General features: G+C 41.2%; 1 protein-coding gene and 1 long non-coding RNA gene across 9 annotated transcripts in view; one reads left to right on the forward strand and one right to left on the reverse strand.

Annotated features, from left to right (window-relative positions):
- Positions 1 to 7,114: 7,114 nt before the first annotated feature.
- Positions 7,115 to 12,332, reverse strand: LOC108352768 (uncharacterized). Of its 2 annotated transcripts, none has more exons than XR_001841159.3 (2): positions 11,923 to 12,332; positions 7,115 to 8,634 (listed from the first exon to the last, which is right to left on the reverse strand). It is a non-coding gene; the product is annotated as an uncharacterized LOC108352768 (long non-coding RNA). The 2 variants fall into 2 exon arrangements; XR_001841158.3 differs by having other exon boundaries at positions 7,115 to 8,737.
- The window catches only part of Bod1l1 (biorientation of chromosomes in cell division 1-like 1), a 54,783-nt gene continuing 42,268 nt past the window's right edge, over positions 12,251 to 24,765 (forward strand). For all 7 annotated transcript variants that reach the window (XM_039092813.2, XM_039092815.2, XM_039092814.2 and 4 more), the window contains exons 1-4: positions 12,251 to 12,638; positions 18,853 to 18,977; positions 23,236 to 23,426; positions 23,904 to 24,518. In XM_039092813.2, coding sequence (XP_038948741.1) covers positions 12,402 to 12,638; positions 18,853 to 18,977; positions 23,236 to 23,426; positions 23,904 to 24,518 — 1,168 coding nt within the window. In that variant the 5' untranslated portion in view covers positions 12,251 to 12,401. The remainder of the gene's footprint in view (positions 12,639 to 18,852; positions 18,978 to 23,235; positions 23,427 to 23,903; positions 24,519 to 24,765) is intronic.

Below are 24,765 nucleotides of genomic sequence, written 5' to 3' on the forward strand. Positions count from 1 at the left end.
CTCCTCATACCTCCAGTGGTTTCATTTTTTAATATTTATTTATTTATTTATTTATTTATTTATTTATTTATTTACATCCCAAACACTGCTCCCCTCCAGGTCCCTCCCTCACAGAGTTACTCCCCCATCACCCTCCCCTTCTCTTCTGAGAAGGTGGGCTCCCCCTGGGTATTCCCCACCCTGGAACATCAAGTCTCTGCTAGATTAGGCACATCCTATCCCACTGAAGCCAGACAAGGCAGCCATGGAGACTGAGCTACACATCTGCTGCATATGTGCTAGGGGCCTTGTTCCAACTCATGTATGTTCTTTGGGTGGTGGCTCAGTCTCTGGCAGCTCCCAGAGGTCCAGGCTAGTTTATTCTGCTGTTCTCCCTGTGGGATTCCCATCTCCTTCAGGACCTTCAATCCTTACCCTAAAGCTTCCATAAGTGTCCCTGAATCCTGTCCAATGCTTCTCTGTGGGTATCTACATCTGTTTCAGTCTCTTGCTGGGTAGAGCCTCTCAAATGACAGTTATACTAGGTTCCTGTCTGCAAGCATAGCCGAGTATCATTAATAATGTCAGGAACTGATGCTTGCCCATGGGATGGGGTTCAAGTTGGGCTGGTTATTGTTTGGCATTTCCTTCAATCTGGGCTCCATCCTGCATTTCTTTTAGGCAGGATAAATTTGGGGTGAAAAGTTTTATGGGTGACTTAGTGTCTTATCCCTCTACTGAGGGTTCTGTCTGGCTACAAAAGTTGGCCTCTCCAGGTTCCATGTCCCCACTGCTAGGCATCTTTTTTATAAGAATTTCATTCAATCTGTAGATGGCCATTTTCATTATATTAATCCTACAAATTTATGAGCATGGGGGATCTTTCCATCTCCTGATATCTTCACCAATTTTTTTTCTTCAGAGACTTGATGCAAAGAATTTCTTTTGGGAGGAAAACAATAACTTAACGAACACATCCAGACGATAGTATTAAAATAGGAGTACACTATGGTCAGGGAAATAGATAGGCTAATTCCAGATTTTCATTTCTCCCTCCCCTCCTCCAAGTCCAGCCCCCTGTTTCATCTGCAGCTCTGCAGCAGAACGCCTGCTGAGACCTTTCTTCCCCATGGCCGCATCCCCAGGGCTCCAAGCAGACCTTCCCCTCCTAGCCTCCCGCCCTCTGCTCATTGTTTAATCCCAACTTGCTCCAACTCCAGCAAGCATTCCCAGGGAACCCCCAGGCCACACTGACCGGGAGAGGAAGCAGATTAACTACAGATCTCCACCTCTCCCTCCGTTCCTCCAAGTCTAATCTCCCAGTCTCATCCCCAGCTCTGTAGCAGATCTTCTTCAGTGGCCTTTCCTCACTCTGTCATCACTTTCAGAGGAATAAGAAAACATAGGTAAAACACTTTGCTTTCCTCAAATATTACCATCTGTGAAGGTAATCTAAATGAAATCACTAAATAATGGGACAGACAGAATCCCAACAGGCCATCTCTTGTCACCAATGAAGCTTCCAGAACAGGGAATGGATTGCATCTAATTGAGTTGTTGGTCAAAGGAAATCCCGTGGGAACTTCCTAACACCTTAGGTTCTTGCCAAGACTCTAGATTCTCCACAAATAGACAGCAAAACCCCACTACTGAACACCTATCCAACTCACTAAACATGGAGAAGTCAAGCTAGCACCTGCAGAACCTTCACCGAATATTCTAGAATCTTCGGTACAGGAAGGTTTGCTGGACATTACCAAAACAGAAACAAATATCAACACAGTCACAAACTCTTCATCTACGATGCTGTCCTGTCTATGATATATGCTAGGGCAATGGTGGTACAAAGCTTGTGAGAGTGACGAATCTGATTTGATTTAAAGCCCAGTCCATGAGGTGGAACTCATACCCAACACTGCTTTAGTGACCAATAACCAGAGAAAAGATAGCTTGGGGGGGTCCTAGGGTAAAACTAAATACTATTGTTCTAAAAATTATTATTAAAAATCACAGCAATAAAATGGCTCTTAATGACTGTGGTGGTTTAAATATGCTTGGCCCAGAGATTGGCACTTATTAGGAGGTACGGCTTGTTAGAGTAGGTGTGGCCTTACCTTACTGGGGAAAGTCTATCACTGTGGTGGTGGGCTTTGAGACCATTCTCCTAGCTGCCGGAAAAACGGTCTTCTCCCAGCTGCATTATGATCAAGACACAGAACTCTCAGCTCCTTTTCCAGCATCATGCCTGCTTAGATGCTGCCATGCTACCTGCCCTGATGATAACAGACTGGATTACTGAACCCAATTAAATACTTTTCCGTATAAGAGTTGCCTTGGTCGAGGTGTCTCTTCACAGCAGTGAAACCTTAACTAAAACAATGACATTCTTCAATACTCATAGGTAAGTTCCCTTCTTCAGCTCTCATCAGAAACACTTCTTACAGCAGCATTTGGAAGCAAATACAGGGACCTACAACCAGACATCATGCAGAGAGTAAGAGACCTTGGAACATTTGGCTCCAAATGGGATCTCTCTACCTAATCCCTCCAACTTACAGAGCAAAGAACCCAGATATTGTACTTTTCTTTCTGTCATTTGCCATGGAGAGAAACGAAGGGTAAGAGTAGAATAAAGATGATCCTAGAATGTCTGCTGTTGGAAGTGAATGAAACTCATCTTTGGTCCTATTTGAGAACTTGACTTTAAGACCCTTGAGACTTCAGGCCTTTGCAGTCGGGCAACAGGCTGTATTGGTACAGGCTGGGCAGGGAGCCTGAAATGGGAAAATGGGTCTTCAGGTGTCAGAGAGTCTTTCTTGTGTCGAGGCTTTTCTTCCTAGATGACTTTTGAATTAAAAGTCTTTGGGGATGGAGGGTGCCTCTTCCGTGCCTGCCCTGTGAATACTCTTTACAAAGATTTATTCTAAGCCTAGATGATAACCAACACATGCTTCTATGGAAATTTACTGGGTTAAATCTATATTAAAGTACATGCGTGCATTTTTAATAGCTTAAAATAGTGAAAATTCTAATTTGTGTTCAAGCTAGAACACTCTTGGCTGATATTCAGACATTTATAAAAATAGTTTTCTGAATCTTGTCCATTACTCAGGTCACTGATGAGTGTGAAAGACACTTAACATAAACTCTACCAAATATCAAAAAAGTATGACTGACAATTCAGTGTTGCTTGTCTAATAATTACTAGTGAGTATATTTATGCAAATTTCTTTGACGAAGTAGCCATAGTTCCTCCTTCCAACTCTCTTTTGCTCCTTCTTGAGGCACACTGTTAACTATGGAATCATTCTTCAAATCTTCCTATCAAAAAGGTTCTTGCTTTTAAAGATTCCTGCCTAATGAATTCATGGCTTCCCTAAGTAAGTAAAACCCTAATACAAAAACAGTAATCCATCTATCTTGAAGAATATCAGATTTATGCTGGCAGTTTGATGCATGCCAGCATCAATTAGTAGAAAGTATCAAGTCAAGGTTCAGTTTGTTTACAATGTGATAATTATTTCCAAATGTGAAATTCATCAGCCCCCTCTTCATGCTGTGTGTTTCTTACATGCTCATGTGACTTGAATACCCTTCTGTTACAATGACAATGCACATTCCATATAGACAACACTGTTCGTATTAGCTAGGATCCCCTTGGAGAACTTGGTTCATACAATCAAATGACGTCTAGAGATAAATGAAGTGGAGCATATGCTGTGCAGGCAGGGCCCTCGCTTGCCTGCTCTTTTCATGTGTCTCACTCTGTGTTGGAAGACCAGCTCCACCCATGTGGCTGAGTACCTGGTGTTTTAATACGCCAGAATTCTGCTTCCAGTATGACCATTTGAGAAGGATACATGTTATCTTAAAAAATATCAGAGAGAATTCAGTTGGTCCACTTTGGGTCTTTTCTTTACCTCTAGACTACTCACTAATATCAACAAACCTTTCCTACCTTTCTACCAGAAACTTGTGTTACCATTGAATTATCACAATTTCAATGAAAAATATTGGTAATACAATTTTATGGTACTTGAAAAAGACCAGCTAGTCTTTTATCAAGAAAATTGACCCATGGACACATCCACAATCCAATCTGATGTAGATAATTCATTTGCGATCCCATCTTCCCTAGTGTCTTAGGGCTACTGTCACTATGATAAAACAACATGGTTTATCTGGCTTATACTTTCATATTGAGGTCCTTGATCAAAAGAAATCAGGCAAGGAACTCAAACAGGGCAGGAACCCGAGAAGCAGGAGCTGATGCAGAGAGCATGGAGGAGTGACTCTTACTGGCTTGCTCAGTCTGCTTCCTTATAAAATCCAGGGCCACCAACCCAGGGATAGCATCACCCACATGGGATTCCCTCCCCTTACTCCCAACACAATCTGATATTATGGAAATGTTTTGATAATTCTAGCTTGTGTTGAGTTGACACAAAACTAACCAATACGCCAAGTATGCCTAGGTGAGTGTCAAGTTGACAAAAATCTCTGACATTTCACCCTTTGTCAACTTTGACACACAAACACATCACTTCAACTCATACCCTTTTCCTCTTTTATCCTCAAGATCATCTGTAAATATTACAATATAAAACAGTACAATGGTTTGGGATTTAGCTCAGTGGTAGAGCTCTTGCCTAGCAAGTGCAAGGCCCTGGGTTCAGTCCCCAGCTCCGAAAAAAAAAAAAGAAAAAGAAAAAAAAAAATAAAACAGTACAATGGTAGTACATAGCTTTAATCCCAGCACTTAGGAGACAAGGAGATCTCTGAGTTTAAGGCTAGCCTGGTCTATAAAGCAAGTTTTAGGACAGCCAGAGCTACACAGAGAAGAAAACAAAAAGGAAAAACCAGAGTGCAACTTTTAGAAGCATCTTTCCACGCTTGAAATTTCAATGTCTCTTTTAAACAAAGTGTTTTAACTGTAGGCTCCTGTGAAATCAAAAGTCACATATTTTCTTACTCCAAATGGGACAAATAGGGACACAGTTACAATCAAATAAAAGCAAACCCCAAATTCAGCAGTGTGAATGGCTCAATATCTGATATCTGTGGCTCATTTACAATCCCTTTGGTCTCCAAAGGATTGACTTGTTTGCTTTAGGCCATTCATCAAAACATTTGTTTGCCAGCATTCAGACTTTTCCTTCTGCTAATATTCCAACATATTCTAATTATTGAGTAGTTTTCCTTCTCTTCTGCTCATTGCAATCTTGAACCTTTTCATTTAGAAATTCAATGAGTGGCTGATCGTAAATACACTAAAAATGTAAAGAAAATTCCCTCTGGCCCAACACAGTGGATTGTCAGGGTGAGATATAACGGCCCCAGAGGAGATCCTAAGATATTATCCCTCCTCTTCTCTGTTTGAAAAGAAACTTCCTTATTAGATGCATTGAAAAGAAAATAAGAAGTGATCACTCAGTGTCCCAACCCACTTTGTGTTCCCATAAATGTACAGGATAACCCCAAAATGCAATGGAGCGAGACCCAAGTGAGCTATTTTCATAAGCAGCACATAAATCTTAGGCTGAGGCTTCAACCTAAATGTTATATTACCATGCCTAATGAGTACACATTTCTGTGACTGGTATGCGGTATATTTATATGATAAAAGTCCTCTATCTAAAAAAAAAAGGTTCCATCCCAACTAAATTGCATTATGCTTAATACTCGATCTTACTCTAACTTCAAGTTTATAAGACTTGAGCAAATCTATCAACTAAGTCAACTTAAAAACACAAGATCCATTAAATAGAATAAAATAGGGGGACACTAAAAAAGGAAACTGAAAATCAAAGAAGGATGTAAAGGAGGAAAAAAAAACACAATTTGACACTCTAGCTAACCTTATATTTTATAATTGTAGTAATTCAAGTTGCATACTTTGGGAAAATTATATTCCTAGATGAAGGAGTCTAGCAAATTATGTCAGTTTTTTTAAAAAATGTATAAAAGCAAGATTATTCCAAATATTTTAGAAGTTGTGTCAGACTAAAGATGAATTCTGAAGAACTCATTTTCAGCCCTCGACTCTCTCCTTTTCTGCCATTGCCTCCCTCTTCATCACTCTCTCCTTCTACTCTATTCTCTAGCAATCCCCAAGGGGAAGAAAACCTATTTCGAAGTAAAAATATTATTATTACCTAGTTTTAGTCCTCACTCTCTGCCTCCAACTCTCCTCCAGTTTCCCTTCTGATCTACTGCCAAACTTCATGTCCTCCTCCTTCTATCATTTTCAAATTTTAAACCCACTGAGTCCATTAAGTATACAGTAGTCATGGGTGTCATCCATGGGGTATGCAATTAGCATCTGTTTTTAAGAGAAGGCCAGGAAGGAGAAGAGACCCTGATAGCTCTGGACAAAGGTGATTCTGAAAACTTTACCTATGAGGTTTGATATTCTTGCTGTGTGCGTCTGCTTATACATGAGTATATGAGCATTCTTAGAAAGTACAATAAGAATACTTATCTTCAAGTACATCAACAACTGAGAACCAAGAATAGCTGAGCTCAGCATCCCTCTGGTAACCTATCTAATAATTACTATTTATTGAGATACTTTTATATTTAAACCTTCTAAAACTTAGGAGATAAAGAAACAAAGAGACCAAGTCTCTTTCATGAGACTTGGAATTTTTCTTTATAATTTTCTAACTGACAAGAATATTGCTGACGCATTATTTACTGAAGCTTAACTGAGGATATTATATTCTCTAAACAGCCATTTTTTGTGGTCCAGACTTCTTTATTTGATTCAAATTTTGATATTTAAAATATTCAACTATTCACTTCCCTCATTAAAATAGAAGTTCCAAACAGTTCAGAATTTTAAAACTCTAAATCTTCTAGTACAAAACTCCATCATGGGGATACCATGACAATAAGAATATTAACTAGAACTAACCAGTGGGATTACTATATTGCTATTGTTCTTAGAAATAGTAAAATTGTTAGACAGCAGTCAACACTTACACTTCCTATTGACAGTAGGCTTGTCAAATTCATGAAATGATAGTAAACTCTGTGAGACAGAGATATTGAACTGAAAGGCCCCCGGAGTGGGGAGACCCTCACTCAAGTCTCGGGATGACGCAACCCCCCAAGAACTCACACAAGACCGTCCTTGTTGTAATCACATGAGGTTTATCGATAGCAACCAGTGCACTGGGGTCGAGACTCGTATCCCACGCAGGGGCAGTGGAGTTCGACCCCGAGAGGCTGGGAGAAGAGGTATTTAAAGGGAGAAACCACAACCCGAGGGGGCAGGGATGGCGTCATTGGAAAGTGTGTAGAATAACAGTGAAAAATCACAAGGAAGAACTCTCTGTCCCCCAAGATTGTTTCCTAGGAGAAGCTGTCTCCTACTTCTCAGATTGTTTAACTTCATGGTCCGATAGTTCCTAGGAGAAGTTGTTTCCTGCTTCTCAAGATTGTTCTCTCAGATTTATGGTCAGCTAGTTTCTGGGAGAAAGCTGTTGAGCTGGCCAATGTAATTATTCTATAGCCCTAGGAGAGGCTTCTTGGAACATATAATTCTGGGGCCTAACCTGTTTGTTTGTTTGTTTGTTTTCTGCTCTAAACTTTGTGTCTAGGGGGGCAACTTTAAAACTTTCATCTTTTAGAACTAGAAATGTTAGAACAAATTGAATTTACTAAAATGATTTTAAGACATGTCTTTAAAAGGAAGTTGTCTTAGCAATGTCTATTGCTGTGAAGAGACACTGTGTGAAGAGATCACCGCAAACACTCTTCAAAATCTCCAAATCCTTTCAGCTTCGTTGGCTGTTAACACACGTCTTTCTCTTGGGCTCTTTCCACGCCCCATCAGCAGCTTTCCTTGGCAAGTGCCTTCTCTGAAACTTCTTGAGCTGGGCCCCACAGTGCAAATCACACTCATCACCACTCTTTTCTAAGCTCCTACTAGGATGGCCCATTAAGCCTTGTTTAGAAAGTCCAATCGCTTTTCTAGTCCAGATTCCCAAAATGTTCCACATTTATTCAAACAAAAACGTGGACCACCCTATCACAGCAATACCTCATTTCCTGATATCAACTTCTACCTCAGGGTTTCTATTGCTGTAAAGAGACACTATAACCACAGTTTTATAAAGTAAAACATTTAATTGGGGCTGCTTACAGCTTAAGAGGTTTAGTCCATTCTCATCACACTGAGAAAGATGGCAGCATCCAGGCGGACATGGTACTGGAGAGGAGCTGAGAGTTCTACATCTGAATTGGCAGGCAGCAGGGAAAAAGAGTAAAACACTGGGCCTGGTTTGAGCATGCGCCATCTCGAAGCCCACCCACAGGACATACTTCCTCCAATAAGGCTACACTTCCTAATAATGTCACTCCTCGAAGTGGGGATTTCTGGTTTCCTTGGAGACTCAGTTGTGTCTTGTGTTTTTCTGGACGCTGTCTTATGACAGGATGTTTTGCTGAAGCAGACACATGGTGTTTTTCTGGACGCTGTCTGATGAAAGGGTATGTGATGTTTGGACAGATTGTAAGTATAACCCAACAGACCATGAACAATGCTCGGATACTGGCTCTCTATGCTGGTCTTGTGCTTCGCCGAGGCTGGTCTTCATTGCGTTTTCTTCGGTTCACCATGCTTTCTTTGATGATTTTTGCTTGTCCTGACTTCATAGAGAGAAACACATCAAAGACATCATCCATCAAGATCAAGTAGGCTTCATCCGAGGTGATTCAGGGACACATCAACTTAATCCCTTATATAAACAAACTAAAATTTAAAAATTACATGATTATCTCATCAGATGCTGGAAAAGCTTTGGATAAAATCCAACACCTGCTCATGATAAACATATTAGAAAAATAATGGATACAGGGCACATAACTAATCATAATCTAAGCAATATACAGCCAGGAGTCAACATCAAACTAAATAGAGAGAAACTTAATCCATTTCCACTAAAATCAGGGACAAGACAAGACTGCCCACTCTCTTCCTATCTTTGCAATATGGTTCTTGAAGTTCTAACCCAGCACACAAGACAACTGAAGATTAAGAGGATACAGATTGGAAAAGAAGAAGTCAAAATTTCACTATTGCAGATAATATGATAGTATACATAAAATTCTACCAGAATACTCCTATAGCTGAGAAACACCTTCAGTAAAGTGACTGGATACAAAATTAACTCCAAGAAAGCAGTAGCTCTCCTTTGTACAAATGAGACCCATCTGATGGTCAAGCACCAATCCCTGACACTATTAATAATACTATGTTATGCTTGCAGACAGGAGTATGTTGTCCTCTGAGAGACTCCACTCAGCAGCTGACTTAGACAAAAAGCCAAACAGTGGATGGAGCTTGGGGACTCTTATGGAAGAACAGGGGGAAGGACTGCAGGCCTGAAGTAGATAGGAACTCCACAGGAAGACCAACAGAGTCAACTAACTTGGACCTTTAAGGATCTTGGAGTCTAAACCATTAACCAAGGAACATACATAGGCTGGACCTGGGCCTCCCCTCTCATCTGTAGTAGAAGTACAGCTTGACCATCATGTGGGTCCTGAACAACTGGAAAGGGAGCTATCCCAAAAGCTGTTACCTGTACATGAGATATGTTCTATTAGCTGGGCTGCCTTGTCTAGCATAAGTGGAAGAAGTGTCTAGCCTCAGAGAGACTTCAAGTGCCAGGGTTGGGGGAATGCCCTGAGGGATCCCCCCAAGCTCAGAGAAGGAGAGGGACTGTGGGATAGGATAACTGGGAGAGGGGCAGTGAGGGGGAATGTAAAGCAAGTAAGTAAAGTTAAATTTTTTATATATATATATATATATAACTCTAAAGAAACAATCCAGAGCACACAAAGCAAACAGGGACACTAGCAAGAAACACTACTTTAAACAGCTTTCTAAAAATAAAAATTGTAATATCCCCCCTTCCCTTTTCTTCTAGGGTAATTATTCAGCCCTAGAATCTGTCCTCAAACAGAAAGAAAAATGCCTTTGAAACAGGCCAACAATACAGATCAGTGACCTGGATTCTTTTCAATGTGTCCAGGATGTTTTTCAAGGTTACAACATTGCTCAAGATACATTGTATCTAGAGTGTGGGATCAGTGTAAATGGAACTCCTGTATACCAGCATGCTACTTCTAAGATTTCAATAAGTCCACATCACTCAGTTTAGAGAATTAATTGAGAATTATCTAATTTACAATCAGTTTATACCTTCATACATTTTGGAAATGATTTAGGACATTTTATATATTATGTAAAAAATATTATTTCTAATTTTTTAAAGATTTTTATTTAAATTATATATATTTATTTTATGTATATAAATATGCTGTCTTCATGCACACCAAAAGAGTGCATTGGACCCCATTAAAGATGGTTGTGAGTCACTATGTAGTTCTGAGAACTGAATTCAGGACCTCTGGAAGAGTAACCAGTTCTCTTAGCCTGGAGTCATCTGTCCAGCCCCTTAAATTCTTTTTAGCAGCAACTACCTTGTATTAATTTTTTAAAGTTTAGTTGTTGTCCCTAATTACATTTGCGATTTTTTTTAGTTTTATGGATGACTCAGCTATTTTAGAAAAGTTGATTTAATTAGATATATACTTATATACCAAATAAACACTAAACCTTTTTATATTATATACACACTTGACAAGAAGCACTTAACATTCTGCATTTCACTGTTAATACACTAAGGAAAAACAAATTATAATCTCATCTTGTTGTGAAACCTTATTTTGAAAATTAATTACACAAAAAAATTATACTAGGCAGGTGTAGTGGTACACATCTTTAATCCCAGCACTCTGGAAACAGAGCCAGGTGGAATCTAAACAGTGAATTCAAAGCCAGTGAAATCTACATGACTAGATTTGTTTCAAAAAGAAAGAAGGGGAGAGGAGGGGAAGGGAGGGGAGGAAGCAAGCAATTAAATTATGCTTAACACCACTTTAAACTTGACTGTTTTTTTACATGTTTTCTTTTGTTGTTGTTTTATTTGTCTCTTTTTAATGTTTTGTTTTGTTTGTTTTTGAGACAGAGATTCTCTGAGTAGCTCTGGCTGTCCTTTAACTCTGTAGACCTTGAACTACAGTGGCCTTGAACTAAAGAGATTTGCCTGCCTCTGCCTCCGGATTCAAGGACCCACCACCCAGAACAGATTTTATAGACAACTCAGTCCTGGGTCAGGCGATTTCCCCGGTGAGTAAGTCGTGTGTTTATGTGATATTCTGATGTGCAAATTGGAATTAGTAGAGTGTCCTAGTATTACTATCGCTATGATGAAACACCACGGCCAAAAGCAACTGGGGAGCGGGGGCGGAGGGGGTGTGTGATTTGGTTTATACTTCCATTATCATCATCAGAGGAGGTCAGGACAGGAACTCAAATACGGTAGGAACCAGGAGGCAAAAAGCTAAGGCAAAGGCCATGGAAAAGTAGCTTGCTCCCTCTAGCTTACTCCGCCTACTTTCTTACAGAACCCAGGACCAGCAGTCTAAGGGTAGGCCCCTTCCTATGAACTAGGCCCTCCTACATCAATTAATAAATTAATACTACATTAATTAAGAAAATGTCTCACAGACTTGCCTATAGCCAGCAGATCTTAGGGAGGCATTCTTGACTGAGATGCCCTCCTCATGGATGACTAGCTTGTGTCAAGTTTACATAAAACTAACCGGAACATACAGGACTCAGTCTTAAGTGTCATCCAAGGACTAAACGCCCTAACGCGTGTATGCACCATGCCTAAGACACAACGCTATACAAGTTTCACTCATTATTACCACAATGAGCAGCAAAACTCTCGTAGCTAAAACCCTACCTTAAGAGACAGTAAAGGGAGGCTTATAGGATGGAGCAAGCGAGAGAGACACACTAAAAGAGTATAAAGGAAAACGAGGATGGGTAGGTGGAATAGAAAAGCGAAAACCCTGAAGTACCATTCTCGAAAAGAAACAGATCGAATCCTAGACTTCGGAGAGTTCGCCTGCTGGTCCCAGGACTGGTTCGCACTGCGGCGGACTCAGCAGCCGCAACAGTGAAACTAGACCAAGCCTTGTTCCAGCCTACTCTGAGCTGAAGCTAGCGGGCGCACCCTCCAACCCAGATCTTAGCTGTTCTGCTTCTCCACAGCAGTGGCCACCACAGCTTGCTTCCGCCCGTCTCAGCCTCGCGAGGGCGCTCATGCCGCTAGGCGGCTGCAATTGGACTTCCGCGGCCCCCGTAGCTAGGATTTAGTTGCCGCTGTCACCGCCTTTTCCTCCTTTCCCTCAGTTCCTTTTCACTTCCGGGGTTGCTCTAGATCCGCTGGTTCCGTAACAACATCCCGTTGGCTTCCCTCAGGCGGCGGGACCTGTGTAGCCGCCTCCCTCAGAGAGCCTGCCCGCCTGGGCTCGCGCGCTCCCTAGCCCGGGCCGCCATGGCCACCAACCCGCAGCCGCAGCCCCCGCCGCCCGCGCCTCCGCCGCCGCCACCTCAGCCACAGCCTCCGCCGCCGCCACCGGGCCCTGGAGCTGGCCCCGGAGCGAGCGGGCCGGGAGGCGCAGGTGCTGGCTCCGGGGACCCGCAGCTCGTTGCCATGATTGTAAACCACCTCAAGAGCCAGGGGCTTTTCGACCAGTTTCGCAGGGATTGTCTGGCGGATGTGGACACCAAGGTGCGGGGCTGGAGCGGCGGGCGGCGCGGGGAGTGGGGTCCCGCGTGCTCGGAGGGGCGACTTTCCCCGGGCCGGACCCTCGGGACTGTCTTGCACAGGGCTCCTTTTGCAGCCGCCGCTTCGTTTGTTTATTTGTTTGTTTGTTAGACCTGCAGAGGTGTGCAATGCACTCTGCAAGGCTTGGAATGTTCATTCATTCCCTTGCCCCTCTGTTCCTTTCTTGGGCTTGTGTTTCTTGAATACCTACTGTGTACCAGGCACTGCTTGGGCTCAGCAATTATACCGCTGTAGTAAGCTAGATCAAGTCGTTGTTCTTAGGGAGACTGGTTTGAAAGCGGGACTCGGTTTAGTGTTCATTCTTATTTCCCATGGTCTGTCTATTTACTTTTTCCAGCTAAGTTGTTTTTTGCCTATCAAAAGTTTCTTCGGCTTGTGAACACCACAGATTTTGCGTTTGCAGATATCGTAAAATGGTAAAGGAATGGTTTACAATGTGTTTTGCTGGATGTTGAGGGGCGGGTAAAGTTGCAAAGGTAGGAAGGCAAACCTAGGCAAAGAAAAAAAGTGAGTTGGGAGACTGGATGGTCTTTTGCAATGGCTGCCTAAGTTAGGTCAAGTCAACTTGCTAAGATGAGAAGAGGCAGAGAGAGGGAGAGAGGGGCCGGGAGTGAGGGGGGGAAGGATGGAGCCAGCCTTTCGGTTGAAAATTCCAGGAGAAGAAATGTGACAGCAACTTGCTGAAGTGAAAGAAGGACACGCGGGGGGAAGGGGGTGGGGGGGTGTGCGTTAGGAGATTGAGGCCCGTGAGGCAAGGGTCAGCAGAAAGGTTCCCTAACCAAAATGAAGGGGATATAGGCACTGAGACAGAACGGTGCTTTGCAGGTAAGCTGTCATCTTGGCAGCGATCCAAGGATGCGGGACCAAGCAATGAGTGAAGTTAGTGAAAAGCTAGAGAGTATGTTGGAAGCGGGAGAAGGAAGAAGTGTTGCTTCCTCTTGTGGGGTTTTGGTTGCTTTCATTTGGTTTTGTTTGGGGGTGTATGTGTTTATTTTTGCTGCAATGTGGGTTGGTCCATTGGATTGGAGTTGTGATAATGGAAGGTTTTCTTCGGCCTGTCAAGTCTGAAGAACCTGGTTTCTTTAAAAGGGGGTTGTTTGCAGCACCTTCACATCCTTGGGCTTTGAGGTCACCTGCACACAGTTCTGCCATCTCCTCTATAATAATTCCTCCAAAGAACTTGAGGATATCTAATACAAGGACTCTGGTCCTGGGCCCATTCCCTTAGCCTTTCCAAAATGTAGGTTTTATTTACAGGGACTTCAATTAATTGGGTGTGTATAGAAAGTATAATCTTACCTTGCTTAGGAGCTATCACAGCCATATTATAGTCATTGCTGTTGCCTTTTGAAAAATATTTTAATGGGGAAATATTAGGCATGGTCAGGTAAACGTTCCCTCATATAAAGCTAGTTGTTTGCAAGTAACAAGTGGATATTACACATTAATGTTCTCAGAAATCTGTGTATCTGTGTTGTCACTGTATATCGTGTTTAATAAATTTAATGTTTTAATATTTTGATGACAGGTGCAGTCTTTACAATTGAGCCTTTTATTTATCCTGTCTCCATTAAATACTACTGTTGCCTGTGGTATCCCTGCCCAATCTTCCAAAAGTAGATTTTTAAAATGTTTCTTGGGGAAAGAAGAAAAGTTGGTATGACAGTGTAAGTAAGGAACGTGGCCTTTCTCTTCAAATGGGCACAGTAAAGTGCTCTTTTCAGTAGTTGACAGTGGGTGACTGTAGGCAGTTTCATGAGGTTCAGCCTTGTGCTTTGTATAGAGAGTTGAGGGACCACAGAATGTTCTTCTCTAGATAAGAAAGCTTAAAGCTAGATAAGAATGTAACAGAAAAGACGCTCTTCCCAGAGAGCAGCACAGCGGGGCATAGTTGCTGAATCTCCCCTATAATCATTCAGTTTCTCTTCTACTCCCTACTGTTGTTTCTGTTCCCCCATACCTTCCTTTCCCTTAGATAACAGTTGTGTTGTTTTTAACCTAAATATTTATAAATAAGTCACATTTCTATTTTTTCTAATATGTAAAATGCAAAAGAATACTACTTAAGATTGTAGCATTTATAACAATACAATGAGTAGGCTAAAATAGAGGCAATATTCCCTATTCATGCAAATGAACTCTAGGTATCATCTGCCACTTATAGGAAGTATGGTATTCTTCATACCTGAAGATGAAAAGCTGCTCTGCTTTCTACCTAAAAGTCTCCCCTGTGGTGTATAGGCTATGAACAGTCAGCGGATTATGTCAGTCACATACATGTGTAACAGCCCTGGGTTCATCCAGTGTATCCACACTGGGGTGAGGGGTACCAGTGTCTACTCCCACTCCTGGAGCCATAAAACATAACTCTCCTGGTAGTCGTCATACTTGAAGGACTGTAGCCTTGGACAGCTCCAAAATCCAGCTACACCACTAAAGATGCGCCTTCTAGACAGCTAGTCATCAGGTGACTGACTCAAGCTGTGTGGCTTGAGAGCCATCCTGCCCCCTTCTTATTGATTACCAACTGGAGAATGAAGAGGGGCAAGCAAGAGGCCCAGCATTCTGTCCAGACAAGAATTTGATGGACCAAGAAAATTCAACTTCTCTTTTGATGACTAGTAAAAGTAGTTTCGGATACTTTCCCAATTATGAATGGCTTCTGGTCAATTAGTTCATGGATCAAGTAAGTATTCACTGATCAAACTTGTGTGACAGACATAGTTTAGAAGTTGGAAGTGCAACAGTAACCCAGAATCCTGCTGCTTCACAGTTTATCCTAGCAGAGGGAAAAAAAGTAAGTAGTCTATAATCAGCTCTGTGCAGAAGAAAAAAGCAGGAAAAGCATAAGAAGGCTTACTATTTGTTCTGGGTAAGGTTTGAGTTAAGATACTATTTGAACTATCCTTGAAGGGATTGAAAAACAAACAGAAAACGGATGCCTTCCAACCCTATAGCAGAGGTAGAGCCTAAGACCTGAGCCAGAACTGCTGGGAGGAGAAAGTACACCTCCCACCCCCAATCTAATGGATTGTGGATCTCAGCCTAATTGTTTAGGGTTTTTTTTAGTAGTGAGAAGTTTGTGAGTTTTGGGAAAAAGTTAATGATCTGACTTGTATTTTAGATGAGGTGATAATTCTTGGTCAACTTTGGACTACAAATGTTTTGCAACCCTAATTTTAGAAGATTTAAGGTACTCTCTCAGAAGAGGGATGTGAGTTAGGCATGGACAGGCAGGAATGTCGGATGTGAGAAGCCTTGGAGCAAGGCTGGAAAAGATAGTAGGAAATGGGTTCTGAACGTCCTCTGATGTATCTGCTAGGACCTGTAGACTTTGCTGACCAGAAGAACTTGTTGGCTTTAAATTTAAGGCAGGATCTTGCCATATAGCACAAGCTGGCCTTGAACCCAGTACATAGCCTGAGTAGACTTTGAAATTGCTGTTCTCCTGCAAAACCCCAGCAAATACTGATTACAGACATGGACCATTGTGCCCTGCTGGTTAAAAAAAAAACCCATAAGCAAGAAAAATTGTTCTTTGTGGGGGAACTGAAATTTGAATTTGTTTTGAGGGGACTAGAGAGCTAAATGTATTCAAGTCCAAATGCTTGTTAAAAGAAAAAAATACATGTTATAAATGTTAGAAAGACAGAAAATTTCCCATTGATTTAGAGTAAGTAAAGAGAGGCATGAATAAGTAATTGGGTGATTTTCCTAGGGAAGAGAAAAAAACAAAAGTTGAAAATTGAAAGTGATGGAAGAGCATTGCATAAGGCTAGGACCTTAAATTCTGTGGGAGGTAGTACCTAGTTATCACTGGCGTGCCAAGCAGTGTGGACCAGAGATGCAAAAGTACAGTGCCCTACACGAATTGCTAAGTGGTGGTATGTATAGAAGATGGCAGGAGTGTGAAAGGATGGTGGATAATAAGCTCACTTTGGATGCAAAGAATGAGCTCTAAGGCGAGAACTTTGTCAGGTGGACGAGTAGAGGGAATGGTTATGTGAGAATTGCTTACTGGGATAGCAGCTTTTGTAGGAGGGAGAGAGAGAAGTGGCACAGAGTGGTGCTGCTCTATTTTCCCTAAAATCCTTCCAGGTCACTAACTTATATTGAATGGGTAAAAGACAGATAAGCAAAGATAACCCTGAATGAGTAGATGAAGGGACTGATGTAGGTAAGGACCCTTATGTTTTGTTTTATTGTGTTTTGGTTTTGAGACATGCTTTCTCTGCATAGCCCTGACTGTCCTGGAACTCAGAGATCCCCCTGCCTCTGCCTCCTGAGTGCTGAGGATTGCTGCACACACTGCTGCAGCCCAGCTAAAGAGTCTAACTTTTTTGTTTGCTTTTGTTTTGTTTTGTTTTGTTTTGTTTTTTTGGTTCTTTTTTTCAGAGCTGGGGACCGAACCCAGGGCCTTGCGCTTCCTAGGCAAGCGCTCTACCACTGAGCTAAATCCCCAACCCCTTGTTTTGTTTTTCAAGACAAGATGTAGCCCTAGCTGCCCTGTGACTCATTCTGTAGAGCAGGCTCGCCTGGAACTCAGATTCACCTGCCTCTGTGCCACCACCACCCTCACCACCATTTCTCAAATAAAGACTTGATCTTTCATCCTCCTCTGCTCTCCTCCCACCCCCCTCCACCTTTGGTGGGAAGGAGGGGCAAGAAATGGGCAGTTAGAGTTTCTAACCTTAGACAGTGTGGACCTTTTAGGCTGGTTACTTGTAGGGTCTGCCCTGAGCTGTGTGGAGTATTCAGTGGCATTCCTGCCCTCTCTCCTCAGTAATAATCTACAGTGCTTTAGACATTGCCAAATTCCCCCTGGAGGGAAGAGAGGTTAAAATCATTCCTGCTTGAGAACTACTTTTACCCCATATTTAGTGTATAGTTCAGTGGTCTGTCCCTGAGGAATTTCTCATAAGTCTATAACTCGTACCTCATATCTTACCACCACAGACCTTCATTATTTCAGTTATTGCATACTTTTCCAGGTAAGTTTTGTGTCTGCTTACACATAGCTGTTCAACCACTGTGTTCATATGTGTAATGAATGGCCATTCTCAAATCTTGTACAAGTACCAAGTCCCAGCCTGTTTCCAGCTTTATTTCTGATGTCACTGGACTCTCTTCGCTAACTACATTAGACTACCAATATATGGGTTTCCCTAGTACTTCTGACATATTGTTTTCTAGTCCAGTGATTCTTTTCTTTTGTTATTGGCTCTGTCCACAAAGGGCATTCTCACCCCTAGTTACATCATGCAACTTTGAAACTAATTTTCCAGGTAGGTCATATGCCACATTCTTTTTTTTTTTTTTTTAACTTTTGTTATCTGTTTGAATGAATACAGACCATTTATTTGGAAGCTTTTATAAATATAGCAGCAGATATGAAATTTAAATTTTATTTAAACTTAAATTGAAAACGGTGTACTGGACATTGTACTGGACCCTCAGTCCACCTCTAATTCTCCTGTCAGATCTTTCCAGGGAGTCTGCACCACCCCTTCTCAAGGCCTCTTGAGTGTGCAAACACTTCTTGCTCATGCAGCTCTTATAGCATCCAACCAACCACGCCTTCCTCAGCCAGTTTTAACCTTTCATACTCTGGGGGAGATCTCTGGAGGTGATGCATTTCCTTCAAGCTCAGGTCTCTGCTTTCATTCCGTAGAGATCTAGAGAATCTGCCAATCAATCAACAGGCTCACTGAACTATCTGACTCCAGTACTGCAGTGTTTGGGACAGATATGAAGAGAATCTTACTGTCATTCTTAAAGCAAGCAAGAGGGACATTAAAATAACATTGCCACAATCTTTTTCAGGACTTTTTTCCTCTCTCTCTTTGTTTCAAGGCCTCTAACATTAACTTTTGTGTTTTATTTTCTGGGTTTTTTTATTTGTTTGTTGTTTGGTTAGTTGGGTCTTTTTGTCTACAAAAGGGTTGTTTTCTTCATCTTAACTCTACTTACAACTTGTCTTAGATAAACTTTATTTGTAAGTTTTAACTGTGAAACTTTCCATCAACTATAAGAAACCTTAGGACTATGAAAAATGTTATTATGTTATGTTAAAATTACTGAACTGGTTTTCAATATTGTATGAATTAAAGGTTTCTAGCATTTATGGGTTTTTGGTTTGTTCTGTTTTTCTTTCTAGCCTGCCTATCAGAATCTGAGGCAGAGAGTTGACAACTTCGTTGCAAACCACTTGGCAACTCATACATGGAGTCCCCACCTCAACAAGAACCAACTGAGAAACAATATCCGACAGCAAGTTCTGAAGTAAGTCTGAGTTCAGGGCATAGGCTAGGTTTAAAATGCCATTGTTTACTTTGTCCAAAAGCAAATGGACATATGTTCTCCTCATGTCGGTGCTTTTGGAAGTTTAATATGACTTAGTCCAGTAGTTTTAGAGTATGGCCTCATAATTTCTATTTCTTTTATAAACTTTAACTCTTCTTTTTCTGTAGACTTATAGTTGTATTTAAATACTTGAGAAAAGAAATAGCACGACTTAAAGGAAAACCATCCCAAAAAACTCTATGTAAATATTAATAGATGTAAATGCTATAATGTCCTAGACAGTTACATTAATGACTATTTTCTTGTTTAACAAGTAAAACATGACACAGCTCTGAAATTTAAAAAAAAAATCTCTTGATTATAGGTGTTGTCTTCTAATATATTCAGCATGTAGCTAGATAAAAGAATTTTCTCTTCAGTCATTTTTGCATCAGCATAAGACACAAAGAATAAAGGCTGAAATATTTAGAAAGTCTGAAATATTTACTTTTAAAAAGGGCAAACTTGATTTACAGTCTTCTGCTTGTTTTTGAATATAAATATTTGCTAAGACAAAAAAGGCTTTCTATCTCAGTTGTTTAAAGAGTGCATATTCTTCCTGCTTTGACAAATATTTATACTCAAGAACATTTATAAAGTGTGGCTTTAAACAGGTGATAGTACTGTATCAAGCCCATGTAGTGTGATAGTTCCAAGCTGTAGGAAGCCCCAGAAATAAAAATGCACTAAAAAGTTCATTTATCCCAGGTAATGCTAGGAACCCAGAACCAGGGAGCTTAGGCGGTGTCTCCCTGCACATAAGAAAAGGAAACAGCACTAGACTTCTTGTCTATGTTTTAAAAGCTACGAAAAGTCTGGGTGAGATCAAAAGATGCTATCAGAAGGCTGCTTAACAATAATACCTCTTGGTAAAAAGTCAAGGCTGTTTCCTGAAAAGAAGATACTAGAAGGAGTCTGTTGCATGACAGGCCAAGAAGGCTCCTTAGTTCCACAAAGTCCTTCAGTAGCAAAGTAGCACAGGAGTGGGAGCTGGGGTGCAGCTGTGGTGCCTGACTCACATTTATATGCAGTGCTACTGATAATGCAAGGCTCTGTTCCCACACTTCCTCGATGTGGCCGTCTACAGATGATTGCATTGCTTCATTCCCATCCCACTTAGAAGGCTCTTGCACTCTTCTCGGGAGAAGGGTATCTTTACAGTGCCGAACCAGTTCACAGGATCCAGCAAATCTTGCACTATTTTATTATCCAGTGTTGAGAGTCTCAAAAAGAACAGTTTTCTGGTGTTTTTATTTATACATTAGTGTGCAAGATCTCTTAAGAAGGAAACTGTCATTTGATTTTAGGTGAGGGAAATGTGAGAAATCACTTGCAGCACTAGTACAATAAAAGACATCTTGACCACAGTTTCATGCCTGGTAAAAGGTAAGGAAGCCCAAAACTGGCAGCGATGAGTGAAAGAACACTGTGAGACTAAAGACTGGGAAGGAGAATAGCCGTATTCTGGGAATTCACAGCCACTCTTCCTGAGACTTCTGTACATTGTCCCCTCGTTACCCTGTGGATATGGAAGTCAAAGAAAATCTACAGTGGAATCCAGGTCATTGGGCTTGTACTGCAAGAGCTTTAACCATTGAGACATCTTGCTTGCTCCATTTGCAAATCTTTATGTTAGAAGCAGTATCATATTGAAGTTTTCCTTAGAGAAGGATTTTGTTACAGTTGATTTTTTTGTTTGTTTTCTTGAGATAGGGTATCTCTTTTTTGTTGTTTTGTTTTGTTTGTTTTTTTGAGACAGGGTGTCTCACTATGTAGCGCCGGCTATCCTAAAAGTCACTCTGTAGACCAGGCTAGAAACTCATACCACCTCCCTCTGCCTTAGAGTACATGTGCACTACTGTGCCCGGTTAGTGAAGGGTTCTTTAGTTGTATGCAAACTCAGACTGTATGGATGGACTAGCCCTATAAATAACTGTAGTCTCCAGCAGGTTTTCACACACACTTAAGGAAGTACTTAGCAGACAAACCATCACATTTACCATTTCTATAGAACAAATGGACTACTGTCAGCAACTTAAAGCTTATCTTTTTATTCAGAAGGAAGGAAATTTTCACTCTGTGTATTCATGCTGCAAAATCTGAAAATGCTAGATAGCTTTCAGTAATGATTTGGACAAAATTTTAAAAGAGAAAGAAAGGGTTAAAAGAGAAAGAATGTTTTTTACTTATATATTTACTTTTTCCCCCCAGTACTAGAGGTAGAATCCTGGTTGTCATATGTGCAAAAATAAGCACCTTATCACTGAGGGACTTTAAAAAAATAGTAGGGTCGCCGTATGTAGCCATGAATCTCATATTCTATATGTAGCCCAGGCTGGCCTTGAACTAGAATGCTGGAATTACAGGCATCTACCATCTTGCCTCAGCCCTTTTTGTTTGTTTTTATTTTGAGGAAAAGTCTCCAAATTTGCCCAGGAGGACCTTGAACTCTTACCCTAAAATTTCCCTGTTTCTCAGGCTGGTCATAAACTTGTGATTATCCTCCTCAACCTCCCCAGTAGTTGGTATTACAGACATGCACTAACCAGGTCTACAGGTAAGTAACTCGAAACAGGAAGGTTTCTGTGGTCAGCATTTGACTTTACCTATGGACCTAGAGCTGAGACTTGTCTCTCTGAGGTGGCAGCTAGGGAGTACCTAAGGCAGTGAGTCTACAAAGCAGTGGACCAGTAGATGTGGACCCGATTTTTGCATAAGATCTTCCTCCATGGGAAGAAAGACTAAATTTAAGAGTATTTTTGTTTACAGGACAAGAAGCCAAAATATAGGCAAAACAGAGAAAGGTAACTGAAGCAGCACTTTTGGGTTCAGTGGGTTTTATTCTTTAATTTTATGCCTTTGTACTTATACCTTGCAGCAAAAACGTTTTAGTGGTTCTTTGTGCCACATTTGCAACTCATGTTTAAAGGGGTCAAAAAGACCTTCAAGATATAGCACTGTTTTCAGGATTTGCATTCTGTTCTTTAATTTTGTAACTTGAAAAAGCAGGTAACCTACTTTGTTGCATGTCAGCTCATTTTTCTTTATGTCCCACATAAATAGAATTATGTTATCACATGGCTTCAAAGTGCCTCAGGAATTGAAAATGCAGTCCACCCTCACCAGACAGGTACACTCAGAAACAGCATTTGACAGTGTAAAGATAACACCTCCTCACCCACTCTATCTAGAAAGATGGGGGCCAAGAAGCAGGAGGTGTCTACTGCCTCGGTCTCCCAACACTGTCCTGGGCATTTTGACTCCTCCTAGTGCATTCTAAGAAGAGATGTGATCTTAACTCTATCTTGCTCAGATGTCCTTTTACACAAGTGCTGCTTAGGTGTTCTTGTCGTGCCTGTGTGCCCTCTGGGTCCTTAGACTTACAGTTACTTCCCTCCCTTCCTCTCTACACATCAAGACTCAGCTCAATGGCTTCTCTTTCTGCAGTATTCCACCTTCTTGTGGACATAGCCAATACTGCCTTACTCTTCTCTTTCCCCACAGTAGATTGTGTGTGTTCATGTCTAGCCTCTTGTATTTTAATTGTGTCTGTATCTTTAACCAACACAGGGTCCAGGTCTGGTTTGTAGTTGCCTGGTGGCCAGTATGGTGCATTTTATGTAGAAGACATTCATAACCTACGTCTTTAAATGGCTAAATCATCCTATTTTATAACAGGAAGGTAATAAAAAGGAAAGCCAGACATGTTGAGTTTTATTTTGTTTTCCTTGTTTCTTGTTTATCAATTTGATGAAATTATGCCTTGTGTATATTCTTTACCTTAACTAAAAACTCAAAGACTTGCAAAAAGTTTATATTTTCTATTTTTAAGAAAACATTTCAGAGTCAAGATTACTAGGCCTGGAACTCATCAGTCGTGAGGCCCTCTTATGTTCCAGGGATGGAGGTTGAGAGAGGTACCACCTCCTTCATGCTCTTCAGCACTGCAGCAACGCCAGAGACCTTTTCTGTGTTTTAGTCTTTCTACCAGGGATGCATTGGTGGATGGTTTACAAATGTCTTTGTAGTATAGCATGCCTAAAACCACTACTGTATTAACTTTCCCAAATAGAATAATGAAGGTTGAACACATGTAGATACTATTTTCTTTAAAATAGTTTGTGCAAATAATATAAAATTATTTTTTTTTTTTTTTTTTTTTTTTTTTTTACCTTTCTGTGAATTGCTTGTATTTCAGATCAGGAATGCTGGAGTCTGGTATTGACCGAATTATTTCTCAGGTTGTGGATCCAAAGATCAACCACACATTCAGGCCTCAGGTAGAAAAAGCTGTGCATGAGTTTCTGGCCACATTGAATCACAAAGAGGAAACAGCTGGCAGCACAGCTCCTGATGATGAGAAGCTGGAGTCCTCTGTCATTACCCAAGGTGCTTTGCTTTTCTCTTGTCGGTTCCCAGGCTTTCCTTGTTCTGATTGCCTGGATGGAGAGGTTTGGTTTTTAATATATTGCTCCATTTTGCTACTCTAATGAAATTATATGTACTTTCAATATTGCTCAAGTTCTCCAACTGGCAAGACATTTCTATTTTGAAATTAATTTCAGAAAGCATTGTAGTAATGATGAGTTTGTGTGTGTGCACACTTGCTATAAGACAGAAGGCAACTGAAATAGTAAAGACATTTTTTTCACAAGTGGAATGTTCTCAGATGTGTTGGCATCCTTCCTGTAAGACACTATGTACTCAGGAGATAGAAATTTTTTAGTATGTGTACCAGCATTGTACCTGAAAAGCCTACAGGAACATGTGTTTCTGCTCACCTTATAACAGTTGTGTGTAGTGTCAATGAAGTAGAGGGATGTACTTTTTCATACATTAATTCCAAGTCCTATCTTCTCCTTGAAGGTGCTCCTGCTCCTGGGCCCAGTGCTAATGTAGCCAGTGATGCCATGTCAATCTTGGAAACCATAACTTCTCTTAACCAAGAAGCTAACGCTGCCGCCAGAGCTTCAACTGAAATGTCAAATGCCAAGGCCAGTGAGAGAATATCCAGAAAACTCTCATCTCAGCCAAGCACTGACATTAGCACAGACAAGGAGAGAGGCTCAGAGGATGGGGCTGAGAGAGAAAAGGTTACCCCTGATTCTGGAGGAGAGGGGCTAGAAACTGCTCCCAAGTCAGAAGAACCCAATGATCTCCCATGTCCAGTGGAAGAAACTAAAAATCATACGAAAGAGAATAGCTTACTGTTCCTAAGTAAGGATGCTCAGCAGGAAAACAGTGACCCAAAAATTAAATCAACGGACAAAGGAGAAAAGAAACCAGATGGTAATGAGAAAGGAGAAAGAAAGAAAGAAAAGAAGGAAAAGACTGAAAAAAAAATTGATCACTCTAAAAGGAATGAAGACACACAGAAAGTGAAAGATGAGAGGCAGGCCAAGGACAGAGAAGCGGAGAGCACGAAGCTTCCTTCTGAAAAGATCAGCAGCAGAGCCAGGGCTGCAGAGGGGACAAAAGAAGGTACATGGATAAGCCACATGGTTTCAAGAGCAGATTGTTCCTTACAGGAAGAGGGACAGTGTCATATTTGGTTTTGATTGTAATGATTTGTTTTGGTGTTTTCATGTCAAAACTTGCAAAACAGTAAAAGTAATAAGCTGTGCATGGTGGCACCCTGCAGTAATCTTAGCACTGGACATGTCTATTGCAGGGTCCAGGCTAGCCTGAGCTAAATCATTCTGCCCCATTTGGGCTGGATGGCAGGCAG

Source organism: Rattus norvegicus, chromosome 14, assembly GCF_036323735.1.
Source record: "Rattus norvegicus strain BN/NHsdMcwi chromosome 14, GRCr8, whole genome shotgun sequence".
NCBI lineage: Eukaryota > Metazoa > Chordata > Mammalia > Rodentia > Muridae > Rattus > Rattus norvegicus.